This window comes from Phyllopteryx taeniolatus, chromosome 4 (assembly GCF_024500385.1).
Source record: "Phyllopteryx taeniolatus isolate TA_2022b chromosome 4, UOR_Ptae_1.2, whole genome shotgun sequence".
Lineage (NCBI taxonomy): Eukaryota > Metazoa > Chordata > Actinopteri > Syngnathiformes > Syngnathidae > Phyllopteryx > Phyllopteryx taeniolatus.
Genome location: NC_084505.1, coordinates 26491993 through 26513007, shown reverse-complemented (window position 1 = coordinate 26513007; position 21015 = coordinate 26491993). Strand labels below are relative to the sequence as shown.

General features: G+C 41.8%; 1 protein-coding gene across 8 annotated transcripts in view; it reads left to right on the top strand.

Annotated features, from left to right (window-relative positions):
- The first annotated feature begins 3078 nt into the window (after window positions 1-3078).
- The window catches only part of lrba (LPS-responsive vesicle trafficking, beach and anchor containing), a 266996-nt gene continuing 249059 nt past the window's right edge, over window positions 3079-21015 (top strand). For 5 of the 8 annotated variants that reach the window (XM_061770951.1, XM_061770956.1, XM_061770953.1 and 2 more), the window contains exon 1: window positions 3080-3953. In XM_061770951.1, coding sequence (XP_061626935.1) covers window positions 3804-3953 — 150 coding nt within the window. In that variant the 5' untranslated portion in view covers window positions 3080-3803. Of the gene's footprint in view, window positions 3954-17683; window positions 17810-21015 lie in introns of those variants that run through there. The other 3 variants (XM_061770952.1, XM_061770955.1, XM_061770957.1) reach the window with 3 other exon arrangements.

Sequence of the window (21015 nt, the reverse complement as noted above, 5' to 3'; positions counted from 1 at the left end):
TGTGACGTATTTTATTATTTTACTTAACTGATTCTGACTTCAGTGCAGTGCTAGGCTGTGAGTCAGAGGCAGAGCGTGTACGGCAAAGACGAGGCACTCTGTTACTTCTACACCATGTATTGAGATGTTTAATCATGTTTGTTGTGCAACCTTCTTTGCACGATATAATCTTATTGCATGTGTTGCACTGTGCCGACTGGTCATTTATTTTAACAAAGTTAAGGCACGCTTTCAATCGCCGCCGCACAACATTGCGCTCACACACTTCCTGCCATTCTTCTTTTGGTTGCCTCGGCGGGACGACGCATCGAAACTAGGGACACAAATTTCAAAATTTGAATGATTCCGGGAGAATCGAAATGCTAGTCCAGTTCCGATGCCCTTCCCTTCCTCCATTATTAGGCACTTCACTGCCAAGCATCAAACTGCTGTTAACCACGGGAACACAAGTGGATATATGTACAGTATTAGGCCTATAACATTATTATTATTTACACACACAAACAATATATTATGATTGTATTCCATGACTCATACTGTAAGCCTGCTTCATTTAAATGCAATTTTGCATAAATCTCTTTCTTTGTCTTAATTTGCTTTCTTCCATCATGGATGACTGTGGCTTTGATTGCTTGATCCAAGACTAACTCTTCCACCCAGACGCTCTCTCAAGAATATGATAGTCCAAAAATATGAGGAGAAGACCAAGGCTGTCCATGCAGAGGGTAGAGGCCGTGAGCCTGATTGCTGATATGTGGACCTCCATTGAAATGGACACATGCCTAACAGTGAAATGCCATTATGTGGATGGCTCTGTGAAAGTGGCCAGAGTGCTATTAGGAGTGCCACCTTTCCCTGAATATCATGTAGCTGGTAACACTACTGCTACATTGAGGTGTCAGTGGACAATGGGGCATTGAAGACAAAGTGACATTGTTTGTGACAGAAGAACAGCTCAATCAGCACCAGCAAATATTTAAAATCCATTATGCACAGGTAATGTTACAGTCAAGTGATAACATGCTCAACAAAAAAAGAACAAGTAATAAAAGGACACAGATTTAAACATTTCAGTACTGATGATTACCGTAATGTTTCTCTGTCAGGTATCAACTTGCTGGACAGAGATGGTTCTGAAACAAGGAGGGAAAGGAATGCCACAGCGGATGCTTATTTATGTTCAGTCTTTGTGTGTGCGTGCGCATAATTTTTTTAAGGCAAAGATGCTTTAAATTCACTGCAGTTTTGTTTTTCGCCAGGAGAGGTCACTGTAACTGATGCTTCAAATAATGAACCAACACGTTACTATATTGCCAAAAGTATTTACTCACCTACCGTGACTCACATATGTTTTTAAGTGATATCCCATTCTAAATCCATATGGTTTAATATGATGTTGGTCTACCCTTTGCAGCTATAACAGCTTCAACTCTTGTGGGAAGGCTTTCAACGAGGTTTAGGAGAAAGGTTATGGAAATATTTGCCCAATCTTCCCGGAGCATATTTTTGAGGTCACACACTGATTTTGGATGGGAAGGCCTGGCTGACTGTCCACTCCAAATCAACCGAAGGTGTTCTATCGCATTGAGGACAGGACTCTGTGCAGGCCAGTCAAGTTCATCCATACCAAATTCTCTCATGCATGTCTTTATGGGCCTTTCTTTGTGCAGTGGTGCACTGATATGTTGCAACAGGAAGGGGTAACTGTTTGACTGTCCAAAATCTCTTGGTATGCTGAAGCATTCAGTTTCTTTCACTGGAGCTCAGGGGCTAATATTTTGGACATTTCTAACTTTGTGGGGACAGTTTGGAGATGGCCACTTCCTGTTCCAACATGACTGTGCATCAGTGCACAAATCAAGGTTCATAAAGACACGGATGAGAGAGTTTGATGTGGATTAACGACCGGCCTGCACAATCCTGACCTCAACCATATAGAACACTTTTGGATGAATTCGAGCGGAGACCGAGAGCCAGGACTTCTCGGCCAACATCAGTGTGTAACCATCCATTCATCCATTTTCTGTACCGTTTATCACTAGGGTCGCGGGTGTCCTGGAGCCTATCTCAGCTGTCTTTGGGCGAGAGGCGGGGTACCGTAACTGGTTGCCAGCCAATCACAGGGCACATATAAACAACAACCATTCACCTTCACATTCACCCCTACAGGCAATTTAGGGTCTTCAATTAACCTACCAAGCATGTTTTTTTGTGATGTGGGAGGAAACCGGAGTACCCCAAGAAAACCCACACAGGCATGGGGAGAACATGCAAACTCCACACAGGCGAGGCCAGGATTGGAACCCCGGTCCTCAGAACTGTGAGGCAGATGTGCTAACCAGTCGCCCACCGTGCCGCCCAGTGTGTAACCTCACCCCTCCCAAAAACAAATTTTGTTTATAAAAAGTTTATATATATATATATAAACTTATATATATAAGTTATATATAAACAACCATTCGCATGCCCATATATATATATATATATATATATATATATATGGGCATGCGAATGGTTGTTTGTTTGTATGTGCCCTGCGGTTGGCTGGCAACCAGTTCAGGGTGTACCCCGCCTCCTGCCCGATGATAGCTGGGATAGGCTCCAGCACGCCCGCGACCCTAGTGAGGAGAAGCGGCTCAGAAAATGGATGGATGGATGTATATATATATATATATATATATATATATATACATACACACCCTTGTGAGGATAAACGGCTCAGAAAATGAATGGATGGATGGATGATAGTTTAATAAAAGATAATTTAGCCTCCATGGTCCTTGTCTGGGTCACCCTGAGGGTCTGGAAACGCCCCTTACTCGCCAATGCTAAATTGCCAATTCACGATGTAATTTCGATAGTTATCTTACTTGTTCTTCCATAGGAAGTGGCTCAATACGCTTGCTCGTGTATTGGCCACCATTTTAATATTTAAATTAAGACAGAAAGGCGCCGTTAAAAAAAAATAAAAAGCCGACTGTGTCCGTGCACCTGAGCCGCACACACCTGCCTCGCCGCCCGCCTCGAGAGCGAAACAAGCCGTCATTCCGAGTGACTACTTCTCGCCGCGCATGCGCACACTCCCTTACTCAAGGGCTTCCACTGTCATGGCGGTGACGGTCTGAAAGCTACCGGGGAGTAAATCAGGAAGCGAAGGCGGACGCAGCGAGCAGCCGGGCGAATGCTTCACTCTCTTTGGCCGAGCTTGAGTGCACTTTCCCGGTTCGACGAGGCGAGCGGACCCCCGCCCCCCGCCTCCCGCCTCCCTTTGTGTGGTGTTTCAGTCGGCGTGTGTACGAGCTTTGAGAGTTTGGCACAGCTACCTGTCAAGTGTGCGGACTCCATGACAATAGCAACTTCCGCCGGTTGTAAAAGTGGACCTTTTTGGACGCTTTTCGAGGAAGCGAGCGTCGGGGAAAGGCTGGCCGTGCTTCTACCTGCCTCCCCGTACCCTTTCAGCTCACCTACTCGCCCTCTTCATTCTTCTTCGGACGGCATTAATCCGCCTGCGGGCTATCAAGTTACGGACTAAAAGAAGAGGAGTAGTTCGCGGAGGCATTTTCCATGGTGGAGCGACACTCTTGGTACTTTATTGGACTTTACTTATCGTGAATGGCAAGGGACGTACTCTTGCTTATGTGCCTGTAGACTGCCACCAACGAACCCGGAGGGACATTAAAGAGAACCTCCCTCTACCTTCCCTTCTCCCCCCCCCCCCCTTTGACTTGCCACCGCCGCCATTGGAGGCGAACAGGTGGCTTTACCTGTGGACGCCACCTGTTCTCCGGTTCCCACCTTGAGCAATGGCGAGCGAGGAGACCACGGCGGGCACCGGGCCGCTCAACCCCGCCGTGCCCATCCGAGGCATCAGGATGAAATTCGCCGTGCTGGCCGGCCTCACGGAAGTTGGGGAAGTTTCCAATCGAGACCTCGTGGAGACCGTGTTCAACCTGGTAAGCTGATTAGGAGCGCTAAGAATAGGTCGCAGGTATATCACCTTCATGCTGGGATCATTTTGACATGTTTGGCATCAAACATCAATTCACTCCACTACTGCTTTTCGGCGCTCTAATGGTTTAATTCCATCTTGCTGTTGTTCACTGTCAAACCTGTCGGCTATCAAGTCAGCTGGCGACCAACTCGAGTACTCACTCCTAACATACTCAACACCCCAATGACGTATTGTTACGTGTCCTTGGGTCCATAAACGTTGCATCTTTTTTAAGGGCACTAGTGTTCAGATTTCAAGGGATTATTCTAACAGGGGCGTCAAACTCATTTTTGTCGCATCGTAGTTATGGTTTCCCTTGGAGGGCCATTATGACTTTGAACCCATATATATGTATGATCGCCTCGTATCACACATACAAAAATAATTGATGGGTAACTGCTTTTGAAATCATAAGCCAGTAAAAAAAATTTCAACTATTTTTCAGTTTTTTTTAAAAAGGGGGATTGGGAACAAATGCTTGTAATAACTGAACGTCATTAAAAGTGAGCACAATTTGGTATTTTAGCAATAAACATGAAACTGATGTACAACCCCAATTCCAATGAAGTTGGGATGTTGTGTTAAACATAAATAAAAACAGAATACAATGGTTTGCAAATCATGTTCAATCTATATTTAATCGAATACACTACAAAGACAAGATATTTAATGTTCAAACTGATAAACTTTATTGTTTTAAGCAAATAATCATTAACTTAGAATTTTATGGCTGCAACACGTTCCAAAAAAGATGGGACAGGTGGCAAAAAAGATTGAGTAAATTGAGGAATACTCATCAAACACCTGTTTGGAACATCCCACAGGTGAACAGGCTAATTGGGAACAGGTGGGTGCCATGATTGGGTATAAAAGGAGGTTCCTTGAATTGCTCAGTCATTCACAAGCAAAGACGGGTTGATGTTCACCTCTTTGTGCACAAGTGCGTGAGAAAATAGTCAAACAGTTTAAGAGCAATGTCCCTCAACGTGCAATTTAGGGATTTCATCATACCACATGGGCTCAGGAACACTTCAGAAAACCAATGTCATTAAATACAGTTCGGCGCTACATCTGTAAGTGCAACTTGAAACTCTACTATGCAAAGCAAAAGCCATTTATCAACAACACCCAGAAACGCCGCTGGCTTCTCTGGGCCCGAGCTCATCTAAGATGGACTGATGCAAAGTGGAAAAGTGTTCTATGGTCCGACGAGTCCACATTTCAAATTGTTTTTAGAAATTGTGGACGTTGTGTCCTCTGGGCGAAAGAGGAAAATAACCATCCAAACTGGACGGAAAGTTCAAAAGCCAGCACCATTCAGGCTGAAAGGTAGATACAGGTTTTGGAGAAACGTATGCTGCCATCCAAGCAACGTCTTTTTCATGGACGCCCCTGCTTATTTCAGCAAGACAATGCCAAACCACATTCTGCACGTGTTACAACAGCGTGGCTTCCTAGTAAAAGAGTGCGGGTACTAGACTGGCCTGCCTGCAGTCCAGGCCTGTCTCCCATTGAAAATGTGTGGCGCATTGTGAAGCGTAAAATACAACAACGGAGACCCCGGACTGTTGAACAGCTGAAGCTGTACATCAAGCAAGAATGGGAAATAATTCCACCTACAAAGCTTCAACAATTAGTGTCCTCAGTTCCCATACGTTTATTGAATGTTGTTAAAAGAAAAGGTGATATAACACAGTGGTAAACATGACCCTGTCCCAGCTTTTTTTTGTACGTGTTGCAGCCATAAAATTCTAAGTTAATGATTATTTGCTAGGTTGAACATGATTTGCAAATCATTGTATTCTGTTTTATTTATGTTTAACACAATGTGCCAACTTCATTGGAATTGGGGTTGTACATGATTTGCCTTCGTGGGCCATATAAAATGATGTGGCGAGACGGATCTGGTCTTGTATTTGACACCTGTGTTCTAGAACATAAAAGCGAGGCTATTTTGCTAGTTCATTTTGAGTTGTCATTCCAGGCCCTTAGGATATGTAAAAAAACAAAACAAAACAAAGCAAGGTGCACTAGTAAAGAGCCAGTGCTGCTTCTGTCTTTCGGGGGCTACTAATTGTGCGCATGCGAATGTAATTGGTTGGGAGGAACTCTGAACGCTTCCAACAGTGACAGAAAATGATGCATCATCCCCTAGTTTTTGTAACTTTTTATTACAGTATGCAAGTTTGTCCCAGATGATGCCAAGCAAAGCTATGCAGCAAAGCATCTGTACAACAGTGGCACCCAGGTTTTGCCTGATCAATACGCAGTATACGGACAAATGGGAGCCGAATCCATCCACCTGGCCTGATGCAATTTACGTGTCTGTGATCGACAACTTATAATATAGAACTGCACAAAAGATTTAATGAAAACTTAAATCTCTTGACGCATACAGTACAAGTAAGTGTTAATCATTCAGTTGTTGATTGAAAAATGTTCAGACAGTGAAACGTCTCGATACGTAATGCGTATTTGCATATTTGGTTAAACCTTTGTTCAGGTCCATATCCCATTTGTAAGTTGCATTCAATAGTAGGCCTATTATAAAAGATAAAATATCACCAAAAGTAGGCAGTAAGTAAGAGTGAGATGCATATTAATAACTAATGTGCAATTAATGTTTTGTCATTGCTTTTTGTGGCCAATATGAAAAATATGAAGATTAAATAAGATATATATATATTGCAAAACAAAATCATGTAAAGTTATGTGTCTTACCATTATGTAAAGTGAAAGCAAACACGGTCGTCGTCAGTAGGTGCCACTCCCTTAATGGCTGTACGACCCAAAGCTTTTGATGAGCTTCAGGTTTCTTTGGTATACGGTAAAAGCTCTCAGGATCGTTCTTTTCAAATCTGTATGTAAAGCCAATAATGCAACACAACACTACCATTTATTAATTAACGACAATAAGTGTGGACAACCTGGTTACGCCTGGTCGGCCGTTAATTGAACAGTCTTTTTGCCAACCAACACACCACCTGACCATTTGGTGACAACACGGTGAACTCTTGTATTACAGGTTAGCATCGCTGCTTCAACTTTCCTAGGTAGGCAATTTTGGAGGCTAGCTTCGCTACTTCTGTCTTTCAGGGGCTACTAACTTGTTGATTTTGGGGGGGGGGGGAATCATTATTATTATTCCAGTAGGCAATAGTAGTGAGCATTTCAGGGGATCCCAGCCAGTTAATTTTGGGGGCTGGTGTCGCTAACCAGGAAATTTTGAGGTGCTGCGCCCATGCATTTTTTCAATGGGGCTCAAAGGGACACTAGTAGTGAGCCAGTATTACTGCTTAGCATTGTTACTTGAACTTTCCTGGGGACGCTATTGAGAAAATCTTGGAGGCTAGCATCGCTGCTTGGACATTTCTGGTGTGTGCTAGCTTCCCAATTGTGAGAGTGTCATCGAGGCGTCATTTTAAGGCCCTCCTCCCTCCCCCCCCCCCCCCCCCCCCCCCCACCCCTCCAGGGCCGTAAATTCATGGGGATTACTGATTCAACTGTCTGCGAGTAAAGTCATGAAACAATTTTGTCAGCTAGCGTCGTTGCATAAAATTTTTCGAGGGCTGTGCTAGCGAGATAATTTAGTATCGCTACTTGGCAACTATAGGACATTTCATTATGATGTCCCACGCTCTTCTGGGTGGCAAAAGGCAAAGTTATTCCGATGGCATGACTAGTAAACAAACCCTTGCAAGTCATTTGACGAAGACAGATTAAGCATACGGGTTAAATGGTTTTGATGATGATTTTAGCCTTCTCTACTGTTATAGTTTGAGTGTCAGTCGAAAAGATGTTACACGAGGTAAACTGCTTCCAAGGCACATGGAACATTGGCCGTAATTTACATTTAAATGTTAAATTCATTTGAAAAATAGCCGTGGTGGTAATTCAGACATAGTTAACATGATTATTTCGGTTCTGGCTAATTAATTCAGGAGATAGCGATAAAGGAAATTCCTTTAACTTGCTTGTCATGCTAGATGTAGCATACATTGTAAATGAGCATGATGACTGAGGTACTTGACTTACCATATTTTAGGCTATGGTAATGGTCTATTTCATTGTTGTCTAACTGATGATTGTGTGAGGTGGGTTTGGTTCCCTGTCTCTCCCTTTTATAAGTGGCTACCATGCCACCAGGTAGATCTTCTCTGTACAACTGTTTATGACATCCACTCGATTCATCCTCCTTACCCACAGGTTGCGCTGGAATAATTGAATTCTTTTGAAGGAAATCGAAAAAAACCCGAAACCTTTTGGGGTGTATCAGGCGTCGCAACTCTAAACAGAGCAAGCTTTTGTTATCATGTCATTTTAGGTAAGCAGTTGTCAGTCACTTTTCTGCCACACGGAATTATCCTGGCGCCTGTTCTTAACAAATCTTTACGGAAGGGTCTGTACCCTGGTTTGAATTTTGTACCAATCTATCATGATCCTGGGGCTCACTTTCACTATTTCTATTACATAAGCTGCCTTTGTATACTGTTATACACAAGTGCCCTGTGTCAGTTATATTACAAACCCTAGTAATCGCAGACTGAATAAAGTGAGTAATTATTAGGTTTGACGTGCACAGAAACAACAATGTGCAAGTGGTAAATTGAATGTGACACAATGATTGGTGTCAGCATCCTCATTGCCAGGAGAAGCAAATCAGCCTGTGACATATCCAGGTCAGTGATAGCGTGTATGTATGTATGTGTGTGTACAACCTGTTGGCCAAGTCCTTATCTCACTTTATTTGGTGGCATCTTGACAAGGTTCTCGGTGGAAAATTGGAACTCTTTGCTGGAGACTGCGAGGACACCTGAAAAGGGCGATCAGTGTGAAGGACAACATGCAACTGGAGCTCGGTCGGTTTGGCGGCAGGAAGGGGGATGGGGTGGCGATGCTGGAGGTAGAACCTGTAAAACTGCTTTGTCACATTGGCAACAGTTCGTCCTTCCCGTTGTGGATTGCAGTCAATTGCAGTGTGTCGTGGTTATCACGGAGCTTGTAGCAGTGTGAGGCAAACATATTTTATTATTATGACATCATCTAGCTGGCAAGGCAATAGCTCAAGTGTTATGGGTGTTACAAGACTGCTAAAATACAACTTCAAAAGATCCACAGTCATCTTTAGCATTTCAACCTCATCCCAATAAGGAATGGCAGCTTGTATGTAGCCAGGGAATTGGTAAAGCAATGAAATATTACAGTCTTAGTACCTTGGAATCCGTTCCGGCATGCTGATCAAAGATAACAAAGAATAGGCACCGAACCCTGCCATGAATAGCCCCAAAAAAGATAAACCCACCCAAAATGTTAATATTGTGAACCCCCGCATAGTCATGGTTCATCATTCGCATATTTGCTGATATTTTTTTAATTCGATGAAAATCTTGGGTATTCGCTGTTTTTGTCGTCAAGGAAAAGCAATAAAAGTTTTACATATGCATCATCGAGTGCAGTGGTTCTTAACCTTGTTGAAGGACCGGACCCTGCAAGTTTCATACAGAGTGCACGGAACCCTTCCTAATATTTGAAAAATAAAACATGGTTTATTTCAAATTCAAAACGGGTATATATTTTGTCTGTGTAGATTCTCAGTCATCCAGGTCATGCACAAAATGAACCACGCATCAGTTGCACACAAAATCACTGTGTTAAAAGAACAAAACCAACAAAACATGAATTTCACACAAAAAACAATAAAAAAAAATGAAATTCAATGAAAATTTACTGTACATGAATGTGAATTTTGCTGTTGCCATTCCCCTTGGTAAGTGCCACTCTCATATCAAATTCACAACAAAGTCTGTTCCTATTCTTTATTTCTACAGTCCTCGAAAAGGTTGGTTATTGGTAAGAGTAAATTTTTTTTGGGCCGGTTTTTCATTATTGGATGCGCTGTCTGACGGCACAGCAATGCTACTCAAGTCAACTGTATTGTTGAAATGTTGTAATAGTAGTTTAAAAAAAAAAAGAACAAAGCATTTCAACACAAGGCGCAGCGCCGCAATGCTAAACGCCAATTTTGACGCTCCCTGGCGTTTTGAACGGCATGAACAACACATTAAAATGCAGTGCAAAAAGGCTTTTACGGATAAAGCACGCACGCACACGCGGTGTGTCGAGTCCTCCGTCAAAGCCCCGTGACTGCCTCACCGAACCCCTGGTGTTCGATTGAACCCAGGTTAAGAACCACTGATCTAGTGGAATCTTGGTGGTGGTGTTCGGTTTAATTCATTGATAGTTTTTTTTCACCTGTATTTGAGATGTCCTGTTTTGTTGGTGGTCCTTGAGTGCCCTTATTTATTTGTTTTTGTCTACGTGTGGTGTCATGGCGGCACGATGGACGACTGGTTAGCACGTCTGCCTCACAGCTCTGAGGACCCGGGTTCAAATCCAGCCTCATTAGTGTGTGGAGTTTGCATGCTCTCCCTGTGCCTGCGTGGGATTTCTCCGGGTACTCCGGTTTCCTCCCACATAGGTTAATTGGTGACTCTAAATTGCCCATAGGTGTGAATGTGAGTGCAAATGGTTGTTTGTTTATATGTGCCCTGCAATTGGCTGGCGACCAGTACAGGGTGTACGCTGCCTCTTGCCTGGAGTCAGCTGTGTTAGGCTCTAGGACGCCTGTGACCCTAGTGAGGATAAGCGGTACGGAAAATGGATGGATGGACGGTGTGGTGTCATTCAGGCTAGTATGCAAACTAATACTATTGATGAGCATCATGTAAGGGTGGTTTGTTTGTGTTGAAAAATTTAAGTTCATGATTGTTTACATTCTAGATGATGGTGGTGGTTCATGATCTTCTGATCTTCTCTTCGCTGCTATCTTGTGGCATCTATACCCAATTACAAACCCCTTTAGGGGCTGTTCGCGGCAGGGCTTGGTACCTATCCCCGGTTGTTGACTGTAATTTGTAAATAGTGTTTTCCTGCTATTCACGGGGTATAAAGACTGAGCCCTGGTGCAAATATCTGAAAGCACCTTTTCTATTAGACCAGGCTTTGGCCTGAGTAAATGAAGTTCCTCCGCTCACTTTTTTAGTTCTTTGGTACCAAAGCAATATTTTTAGAAAATACATGGCTTTGGCCTTGTCTTGCAGAAAATTAGCAAATTAGTTTTCAGCGGATAACGGAGGAGAGGTCCCCCCCGCCCCCCAAAAAAATAAATCCGGGAATTGGCAAATTAGCGAATGCCGATCCGCAATGATTGCAAAACACTTTATCATTTCAAACTCATCTTACAACATTAACACTAATCTTAGCTCCTCCCCAATTTACCGAGATCTACAACAGACGAGATTACTACTTTCGTATTATCCAGGGCTTTGGTGCCATGTTGTCATCTTAAGACAATGCAGAAAGAGTACAAAAAGTGTTTTTATGTAAATTGGTCGTGTTGTTTTTAAAACAAATGTACTCTAAAACTGTCATAAAAACATACTCGTTGCATGCATTTAGCAAATAATCGTAAGAAAATGTTTGCTTTACCTCCCTCTATCAACTTTTAAAATAACTTTCTCTCTGGCTTAGATCTCTGGGGTCTCTTGGCCATTAGTTCCCGGTGGCTACCTGTATGTGTGTGGTACCTCCGGGTTGTATAGTTTACTAAACATTTCGCTTACAACACTTTCCCCCGTCAATACAGACTGTAAATGTAGCCAAGCGATTGTGACACTATATACATGATTTTAGTATCAGTATAAGGCCTTATGTTAATTGCTCACCCATGTCTACAGCGGCGGCCTAGTACGCCCTGTGATGCTCAACCTCCACTTCACTGATAAAGTGAATGTAAAAGACCAGTAGTGACGGGAAGAGTCTCGGGCCCAGTGTGAGTCATTGCCCTACTTCTGAGCCACGCGGCTTTCGATCACCATCAACTCGTGTGGTTCTTACCATCTCTCTCTAACCGAAACTCATTACTACTATAGATAGATGCAGACAAAATGTATTCACATTATAAAAATAAATAAATAAATCATACCATGCCATAAAAACATACTGTATCATACCATGAAATACATTACAATACGTACCAGGCCATACATACCATTAAAAACTAAACTATACCATACAATGCCATAAAAATATATTATAGCTTACTATATGCTAGAGGGGTGGAACGGTTTTTTTCAACCGTCCAAACGGTTTGGTTAGACTGTTTTTGTTCGGCCTTCATGTGACCTGTTCGGTTTATAACGGGCAACTTTTTTTTTTGCTTTTTTCTTCTAATTTATCAATGAGGCGAAGCAGTGCGTACACTCCAGAGCAAAGTAGCAAGTGAGCCAAGATGGTGGCATGGAGACGTCATTTGCTTCATGCCCTTCCAGCGATGCGGCAGCCAATCATATTGGAGTGGTGCACGTCACCAGAGTTCTTGCGTTGGAGAGAAGAGATACAGACTCGGTAGAATTAATCGGCTTACGATGGTACTACAGCGTCTTTAGCTCTCCAACGCAAGATCTCTGTTGCATATAAAAGACGACTTGGAATTTCAACACACTGGAAATCGCTACGTTCGTGACTAGACTTGACACCGATCTGATCGACTTGATTAGTATCAGCTGATAAATAGCATTTTATGCTGATCGGCTTTAATGTTAGAATTCGCTGATCAATGACGTCATTGGTCGGCTCCGCAAAAGACATTTACCGTACCATACTATACCATACCGTACTTACGATGCCATAAAAAAAGCATGCCGTAAAAATGATATCCCTTACATCTGTAGCATACCATTGCTTAAAAACCCTATTATGCTATACTACCAGGGGTCACCACCTATTTGAAACTGAGATCTCCTTCTTGGATACTGCCTAATGTGAAGGGATAAGGGTTTGATGCACACTTCTGAAATAATACATTTGCTTAATTGACCTTTACAAGCTAATATTAATATTTAATATGATTCTTCGGGAAACAGAACTGATCATTTCAACAATTTCTTACAATAATTTTCAACAATGATTTAACAAAGTAGGAAACATAAATCAATATGAAGCACTATTTCTTAAAATGTGTTTACATTTTCAAATGGTCACATCTGTAACATTACAAGGAAATCACAATGTCCCATCACTGTTGAGCTATTTTTTGAACAGGCCTGCGGACTGTTCATTTGGTCTTTGGGGGCGACCTGATGCCTGTGGGCATCAGAATCAGAATCATCTTTATTTGCGAAGTATGTCCAAAAAACACACAAGGAATTTGTCTCCGGTAGTTGGAGCCGCTCTAGTACGACAACAGACAGTCAATGCTGTCTACTACTACTACTACTACTACTATCAAGGGTGGTGATGGGTAGTAATCGTGATCACAATTTTGGCTGGCATGATAAAATTAGCCTGATCGTCTGCAATTTAAAATGCGGGGACTGCTTTAAAGAAGCACTTTCTCAAACTGGTCAGCCAACCACAAGTGGACAAACGTGCCCCAGCGCAACCTGCAGTGCGAGGTTTTGTCCCTCTCTGTAAAATTACGACAACAATCAGTTATGCCGAGAGAAGCAAGTACAGAAAAAATTGGAAATGAGGATCATCATAGTTAGGAGCTAGTGCCTCGAAAAGGGATCCACATCTGTTTTCTGGACTATTTTGATTCAAGGCAAGTAACATTAAACCAGAAGCCATATGTAAAGATTGTAGCAGAGTTGTCTGCCCCACAAGGTAAAACAACTAATCTGTTCAGTAGGGCTGCCACACGATTAGTAGACTAATCACATTGACGTCTTAATTAACTTAATAGTCAACTTCGTTGTTTTTTTTTTTTAAGCTTTGTTTTCTCTCCATTCCTCCCGCTTGCTCTTCCTTCTTTGTGAACCTCTAAGGGCTGGTAGCCATGATGCACATGTGCAGGAGGTTTTATCCTATCCGGGTATTTGTAGTGATGCACATGCGCAGTAGTGGTCATCCGGTGACATACCTGGAAGAACCACCACAATCAGGCGTTAGCTTTACCTTTAGCAACGACCGCTACAGTTTGACTTACTGACCAAAGATTCAGTGCGATACCTGCAAGACAGAATGTGCCTTTTATGGTAGCACGACAGTGATACACGAGCATGTAAAAAGGAAGTACATTGTGTCTGATAGCTATTTTCACATTTGTTATAAAGTAGTGCAATAAAAATACAGATGTTGTCCCTAGCATGAGAAATAATCTTGAATAATAATGGTGTTTACAATATTGATCAAAATCGTGATTATCATTTTGGCCATAATTGTGGAGCCCGAGTAGGGGACTCTTTCGTTTATGGACAATAGGGAAAATTAAAGATAATTGAATCGATTAATTGTTATTTTAATATGACTATGGTATTTGTTCATCTTTTCTATCCCTAATAGGAATACTTGAGGTTTTTTCCCATCCAACGAGCAAATCAATATGATATTGTAATCATATGAAAGATGTGTTTACATATGCCACTTGGAAACCAGCCCCACAAACCAAATTGAAGCAGAACCTTTTGAGTCTTTGTTAGCTGTTAAGCCCAAAGGTCAGGGTTGTCCATTTCCTGAGAAAGTGCCTCGTAAATGTTTGACTCTCATCTTCAGTCATAGTTTTTTTTTCTTTTCTTCTCTTTTTAAATTGATGGTCATCTTGTGTGTGTGTGTGTGTTTCTGTTGTGATGTACTGTATGTCAAAGTTTTGTAGGTAAAGTTACAGGAGACAGTTGAGTTCAATTGTCTAGACTACACAATTTTTTTGTGGGTAGAGACCACTGTGGTATTAGTTGTGAAAGGCTGAAGATGGAAACACAGCCGTTTCCTTGCAGCAATGGTAATGGAGTAGGAAAGGAGTATTAAACTGAAAAAAAAAGTTTTTATAGTTTTCATATTAGTCCTAATATTTTGAGAATACAGTCATATATTTTTGAGAAAAACAAGACATGAAAACTAGCATAAAATAACTAACTAATCCTCCTTCCAATCAACTGCCTTCTCAGTCCTAATCCTAATTAGATAATTCCCTTGTAAATTTTGAATGGGCCTGCTGACTCTTGTTAGTTGGCGACCCTCTTATTTAGACATTTTGAAGCAATTTTGGCAGAGGAATGAGCTTTAGAGTTTTGGAACAGTTTAAATCGGTCATCCATCAATTTTCTGAGCCGCTTTTCCTCACTAGGGTCGCGGGCGTGCTGGAGCCTATTCCAGCTAACATCAGGCAGGAGGCGGGGTACACCCTGAACCGGTTGCCAGCCAATCGCAGGGCACATACAAACAAACAACCATTCACACTCACATTCACACCTACGGGCAATTTAGAGTCATCAACTAACCTAGCATGCATGTTTTTGGGATGTGGGAGGAAACCGGAGTGCCCGTAGAAAACCCACCCAGGCACGGGGAGAACATGCAAACTCCACACAGGCGGGGCCGGGGATTGAACCCCGGTCCTCAGAACTGTGAGGCAGACGCTCTAACCAGTCGCTCACCGTGCTTGAATCGGTAAAAAAAAAAATTATATTAGAGGTACAGAAATTAAAATTCTCGTGTTTTATTTCAAAATCTTTTAAATAAATTGCCAGAGGAATGAGCCAAGCAGTATAAAATTGGAACAGTTAGAATTGGTCCAAAAAGTTTGAAATAAGAGAAAAATCCCCCCCAAAATCAATTTTGTGCTTTGATTTTAAAATTTAGAAAACAAATGGCATGACTGGAATGAGCTGAGCATTTTAAAATTGGAACGGTTTTAATCATTCAAAAAAAATGTAAAATTAGAGGAAGATTCCCCCCCAAAAATTATTTCGGGCTTTTGTTTTGAAAATTTTGGGAATGGGAATAGTTCACAGGATTGCTTGAATAAGCTTGTCATGTTAAAGTTGGAATGGTTGGAATCGGTCGAGAAATGTGGAACCTGGGGGTGAATATATAAAAATTCTAATTTCACACTTATTTTGAAAATGTTGAGATTTTTGGGAATGGGAATAAATCACGGGAAGGCTTGAATGAGCTGAACATTTTGAAGTTGGAATGGTTCGAATCGGTCGAAATGTGGAAACTGGAGGTGAATATGCAAAAAATGTAATTGCAGGCTTTTATTTTGAAAATTTGGGGAATAGGAATGGATCATAAATTCCTTGCAATTGTACGTTGAGGAACATTGTCCTTAAACTGTTCGACTATTTTCTCACGAACTTGTTCACAAAGAGGTGACCCTCGCCCCATCTTTGCTTATGAATGACTGAGCAATTCAGGGAAGCTCCTTTTCTACCCAATCATGGCACCCACCTTTTCCCAATTAACCTGTTCACCTGTGGAATGTTCCAAACAGGTGTTTGATGAGCATTCCTCAACGTTCTCAGTCTTTTTTGCCACCTGTCCCAGCTTTTTTGGAACGTGTTGCAGCCATCAAACTCTAAGTTAATGATTATTTGCTAAAAACAATAAAGTTTATCCGTTTGAACATTAAATAGCTTGTCTTTGTAGTCTATTCAATTAAATATAGGTTGAACATGATTTGCAAACCATTGTATTCTGTTTTTATTTATGTTTAACACAACGTCCCAACTTCATTGGGGTTGTGTGTGTGTGTGTGTGTGTGTGTATATATATATATATATCATGGTGACATTGTTGGCTGTTTTTCATCCATTTGAAACCGTTAAAAGTGGTCTGTTCTTTAGCCTCAGCGGCCGATGTCACTTTGAGTCGAAACTGAGTCAGCTTCATCCAAGTGAAGGACAGCTGGCCTGACAGCTGGGCTCCCGGCTGCTCTGTGGGGCTACTCTGGCGTTTGACGAGTTATTGGTGTGGAATGTGGCTTTACCTGAAGCAAGGTCACGGTGCTAACCGCTAGCAACATGGTTGGGTCGGCTTTTGCGTCTTGCTTCCCTTTGCACGATTGAACAGAATGCATTGACCCTGTCCCCCACATATTGATGGTTCGGCATTTGCGAATATGCTTATTCGCAGATTTCCAAATTTTCTTTGTGTGTGTGTGTGCGCGTGTATTGGATAGCTTCATTATTAGCTGAAAAACTCACTTATTTGCTGCTCTTAGGGAAAAGTGCTAAAGGTATTGCTTTGGGGTCATCTGGTGACATCTAGTGAAGATTTATTTAGGTTTTTTTTTAATTTTTAATTTTTTTATTTATTTATTTATTTATTTTTGGTCCTGTTCGGCTGTTAGGTCTGTGAGCAGCCCGGTGGACGGGACACGTCCCACGCCGATGGACCCAGGGCGGTCCACCGGCCCCACCGAGGCACCCCACCGAGGTGCCCCAAAAACCAGTCAGCCGGAGGAGGGACCCAATGCCACCCACCACCACCCCCCACCCACAGGAGAGCAGGACACCCCCCCAACCTGCAGGACCCACAATGTAGCCAGCCCGAGGGCGAGATGTTATAGGGGTGCCCGACAAGTGAACGATAAGGGGGGACCCAGGGAGCAGCTGCGGGGCATGACAGGGGCCCCTACCCCATGCAGCCCGAGCCTCAGGAGCACTGCCATGAGGCTAGTGAACCCCATCTCCCCCCCCGTTACTATGCCAGGTCCCTGATTGGCCCCATCTTATGTATCATTGAATGGTGTGGTGCATTTAAAATTAGAGAGGCCTGTTAGTCTGGGTTGGGGGTTGCTCCCAGGCACTGCTGCCTAACAGCCAACCCCCCCCCCCCCCCCCTCCCTCCACCCCACCTACCCAAGACCCGCAGACATGGGTGTATGTGGTGCATTAAAAGGACGGGGATGAGTGTGTGTAATGCATTAAAATCCTGGGGATCAGGCAAGGCGGAGGGGCAGGCCTTGACCTAGCAATGGCACTGATGTGAAATCACGTGAGGATGAAGTTGACATGGCAGGTTCCACCTTCTAAGGTAGTATTGGGGGAAGGGGTGGTGGGCGGGTGCAGGGGGCTGCAGTATTTATTTGACAAGCTACATTCTCAAGATTGTTTTTAGACATTTAAATGTTGTTACTGACACATAATGGGTGAAAAAAACAAAATTTGACCGGCATATCAGGCATCTACAGTATTTTTCAGACAAGCTATTTTCTCAAGGTTATTTTTAGACTCTCTTGTCACTGACATGGAATTGGCAGTTTGAAGTTGATCCGGCAGCTCTTCGCCATCTGAACTTTTGTGTGAAAGAGGCTAATGACATCATTTAAAAAAAACAAAAAAAAACAAAACAAAAAAAAAAACACCAAAATTCATTAGACCTTCATTACATCTAGTTTACTGACTCTTCAAAAGATAGATGTATCCTATGTCCTGGGGTAAGTTAGTAGTTACAATATAGTCGAACAATATTAGGTTATTATTATTATTTTTTTAACTTTGATTTAGGCACCATCTGTATCAACAATTTTCAAACTATAACAATGCTGAGGTTTAATGACAATAGTTTGGGAATCAGCTTGTCGCTCTGTCGTACATTTCCTTTTTTTAAAGACTGACAGCGGAAACTGTAGTGATGGAGGAGGTAGTCATAGTCATGTGGAACTGTTATATGTAGTAATGTTCCAGGCAGTCTCCAGATTCCCCATCGACGATTTTCCCAATGGAAACTATCCTTGATGACAACATTCCATCGGTCAATTGGATTACTAATTAAGTGTCGCGCAGACACTTTGTATACTACACTACTACTTTTGAATTTTTTTTAAATTGAGCAGTTTGTCTTGCTAATGCAAAACCTGAAGTCGGGATGAGGTTTGTCAACTGCCACTAACTGCCAGCGAAAGTAATAATGAGGGTGTCGAATGCGAAGGGTAATACTTGCAATACTGGTTTTAGAAACACAAACAAGAGAGAGGTCTATCAGGTTGTTTTAGAATTACTGTTGTTTCTGATCCATGCTTGGTTCTCAATATTGTAAATGTCATATCACCGAAGATGGAGAGCTTCAGTGCCACTCGTTTGCATCAAGTCATTGGCAAGGAAACAAGAAAATTCTTTGTTTACTTTAAGATCGAATCATCTTCTTTCCTTTTCCGCCTCTTTGCCACTCGCACATTCCTAAGCATGAACCTGACTAATGTCAAACATCTCATTCAACACTGCTGCACATGAAGTTTTTATGTATTGGATAACTTTTAATTGTTTGCATCTCATCCGGAAAGATGATGACTTTGTGGGACCAAAAATTATGCGGGAACACTGGAAACAGAGTTCTAAAACTTGTGTGTAAGGATAACTTCCCGACAAGATTCCGGTTTTGGTTTAAAAAAAAAAAAAATAAAATAAAATAAAAAAAGACATTTACCGAAAACTCTTAAATAATAGCTGAACATCATAACGATATGAATAATAATAAAACTTTAACTAACGGCTAAGCCAACTAACTGGCTTAGTAGAAGCAGATATTTTATGGCACCAAGACCTGCATATAACAGACCACGGCCATGATACAGCGGGGGATCCTGGTTAACAGAAAACATTTTAAACTAAAAAGAAGCCAAAATGTGTCAGCGGTCTTCTGGTGTGTGACAAAATCTGTGATCCCCAAAAAACTGTGACCAGGACTTAAACAGGGGGCTGTAGATAGTTTTCAAATAATCAAATTGGATTTTTCATTTGTGTCAATGGGAATAGCGATTGGGGATTTAGATGGCAAGTCCAAGGTTGTTTCTACCAGAGAGTGCTGAATTTTAATTTTAGTTGTCTTATTCTTTTCCTTTATCATTTTAGTTTTGCTAAAGGGCTACTGTATACAACCCATTCAGAAATACAGTACTGCCATTATAAATTTGACACTTAACCCTCTGGCGCATAGCGGTCCTTTGGTCCTGTAGTTCACTGGATTGCACGTCTGTAACTTTGTGAAATCTTTTTTCCTGAGAATTAAAAACTCTTCCGAAAAAAATCTTGACCAAGGCTTTCGTAATTCATGCATCAGAGGGTTAATTTTATACGCAAATATAGATTGTTACCGTGAAGGGATTCAATTTATATCGTGATATCAATTTTAGGCCATATCGCCCAATTCTCCATTAAAGACAGGTTGTATCATTTAAAATACTCGTGGAGTAAAGTGACTGCATTCAAAATGGCTGGTTTCCTCCCTTGTTCTCTAATGCGGATTGAATTCACAAAGGATTGATTTGCTCGTGTCGTGGAACTATCCCATTACTGTGAAGCAGCCGTTTCACATTGAAGCTCTTCTGAAGATATTCTTAGAATGCTGCTGTAAGATTTTTTTATTTTTTTTTTTTTTTAAATTGTCCACTTCACCTTGCTTTTTTTCTTTGCCATTCATCAGTTTTTTTTCTCGGTTCAAGAAAAACAAGAAAATTCCCTTGACAGTGTCAGATCTCCTAATCTGAATACAAGCTATTATAAACCTAAGCCCAATGATACCTTTGCAGGTTAAGTTGAATTATTTCTATTTGTTCATTGTTCAATGCTGGCATCCTATTCAAGGTCATTGTTTGCTGCCACTCGTGGATAACGTTCACAAAGTGGATGGTTTGTTAGCCCACTATGTTCATGCTCACTACAATTTCCTTACAAGGGTTGCTTTGACTAACAAATTGGAGAAAATGAAGTTAGTTGTCTGGTAGTGGTACCAGTGTGCACCTCCCTGCGTGAAATTAATCATGAGTGCTAACGCTTCTACTGGGAACTAAAGAGTGTAATGAGAGTGACAAAGAATAATAAGGTCAGTCGTATAATGGAGTCCTGGGAGTTGCTGTGAGTGTGTGTGTGGGAGGCTGCACAGATTATTTTTGGGGAGTTTTAGGATTAGACAGCAATGATAAAGGGAAAACAAATCTTTCTGTGCATTTTTAGATTCTTTGACATGACATTAGTTTATCTCAATTACCACGGATATATTTGATTGAATAGCATACAAAAGCCGGGTAGTTGAGCGCAGCATTTTATGTGACTTTTAGACTTTACACCGATCTAATCGGGCTGATCGGTATCGGCTGATATTTAGCATTTTATGCTGATCGGCTTTGTCATAATTTGCCATTCCGATCAATGACGTCATTGAAAAGACATTTACTCCGCGTCTCCATCGTGCACAGTATATTTGAATCCAAAACCTAGGTTATTTTTAGCCTTGTCACGTGT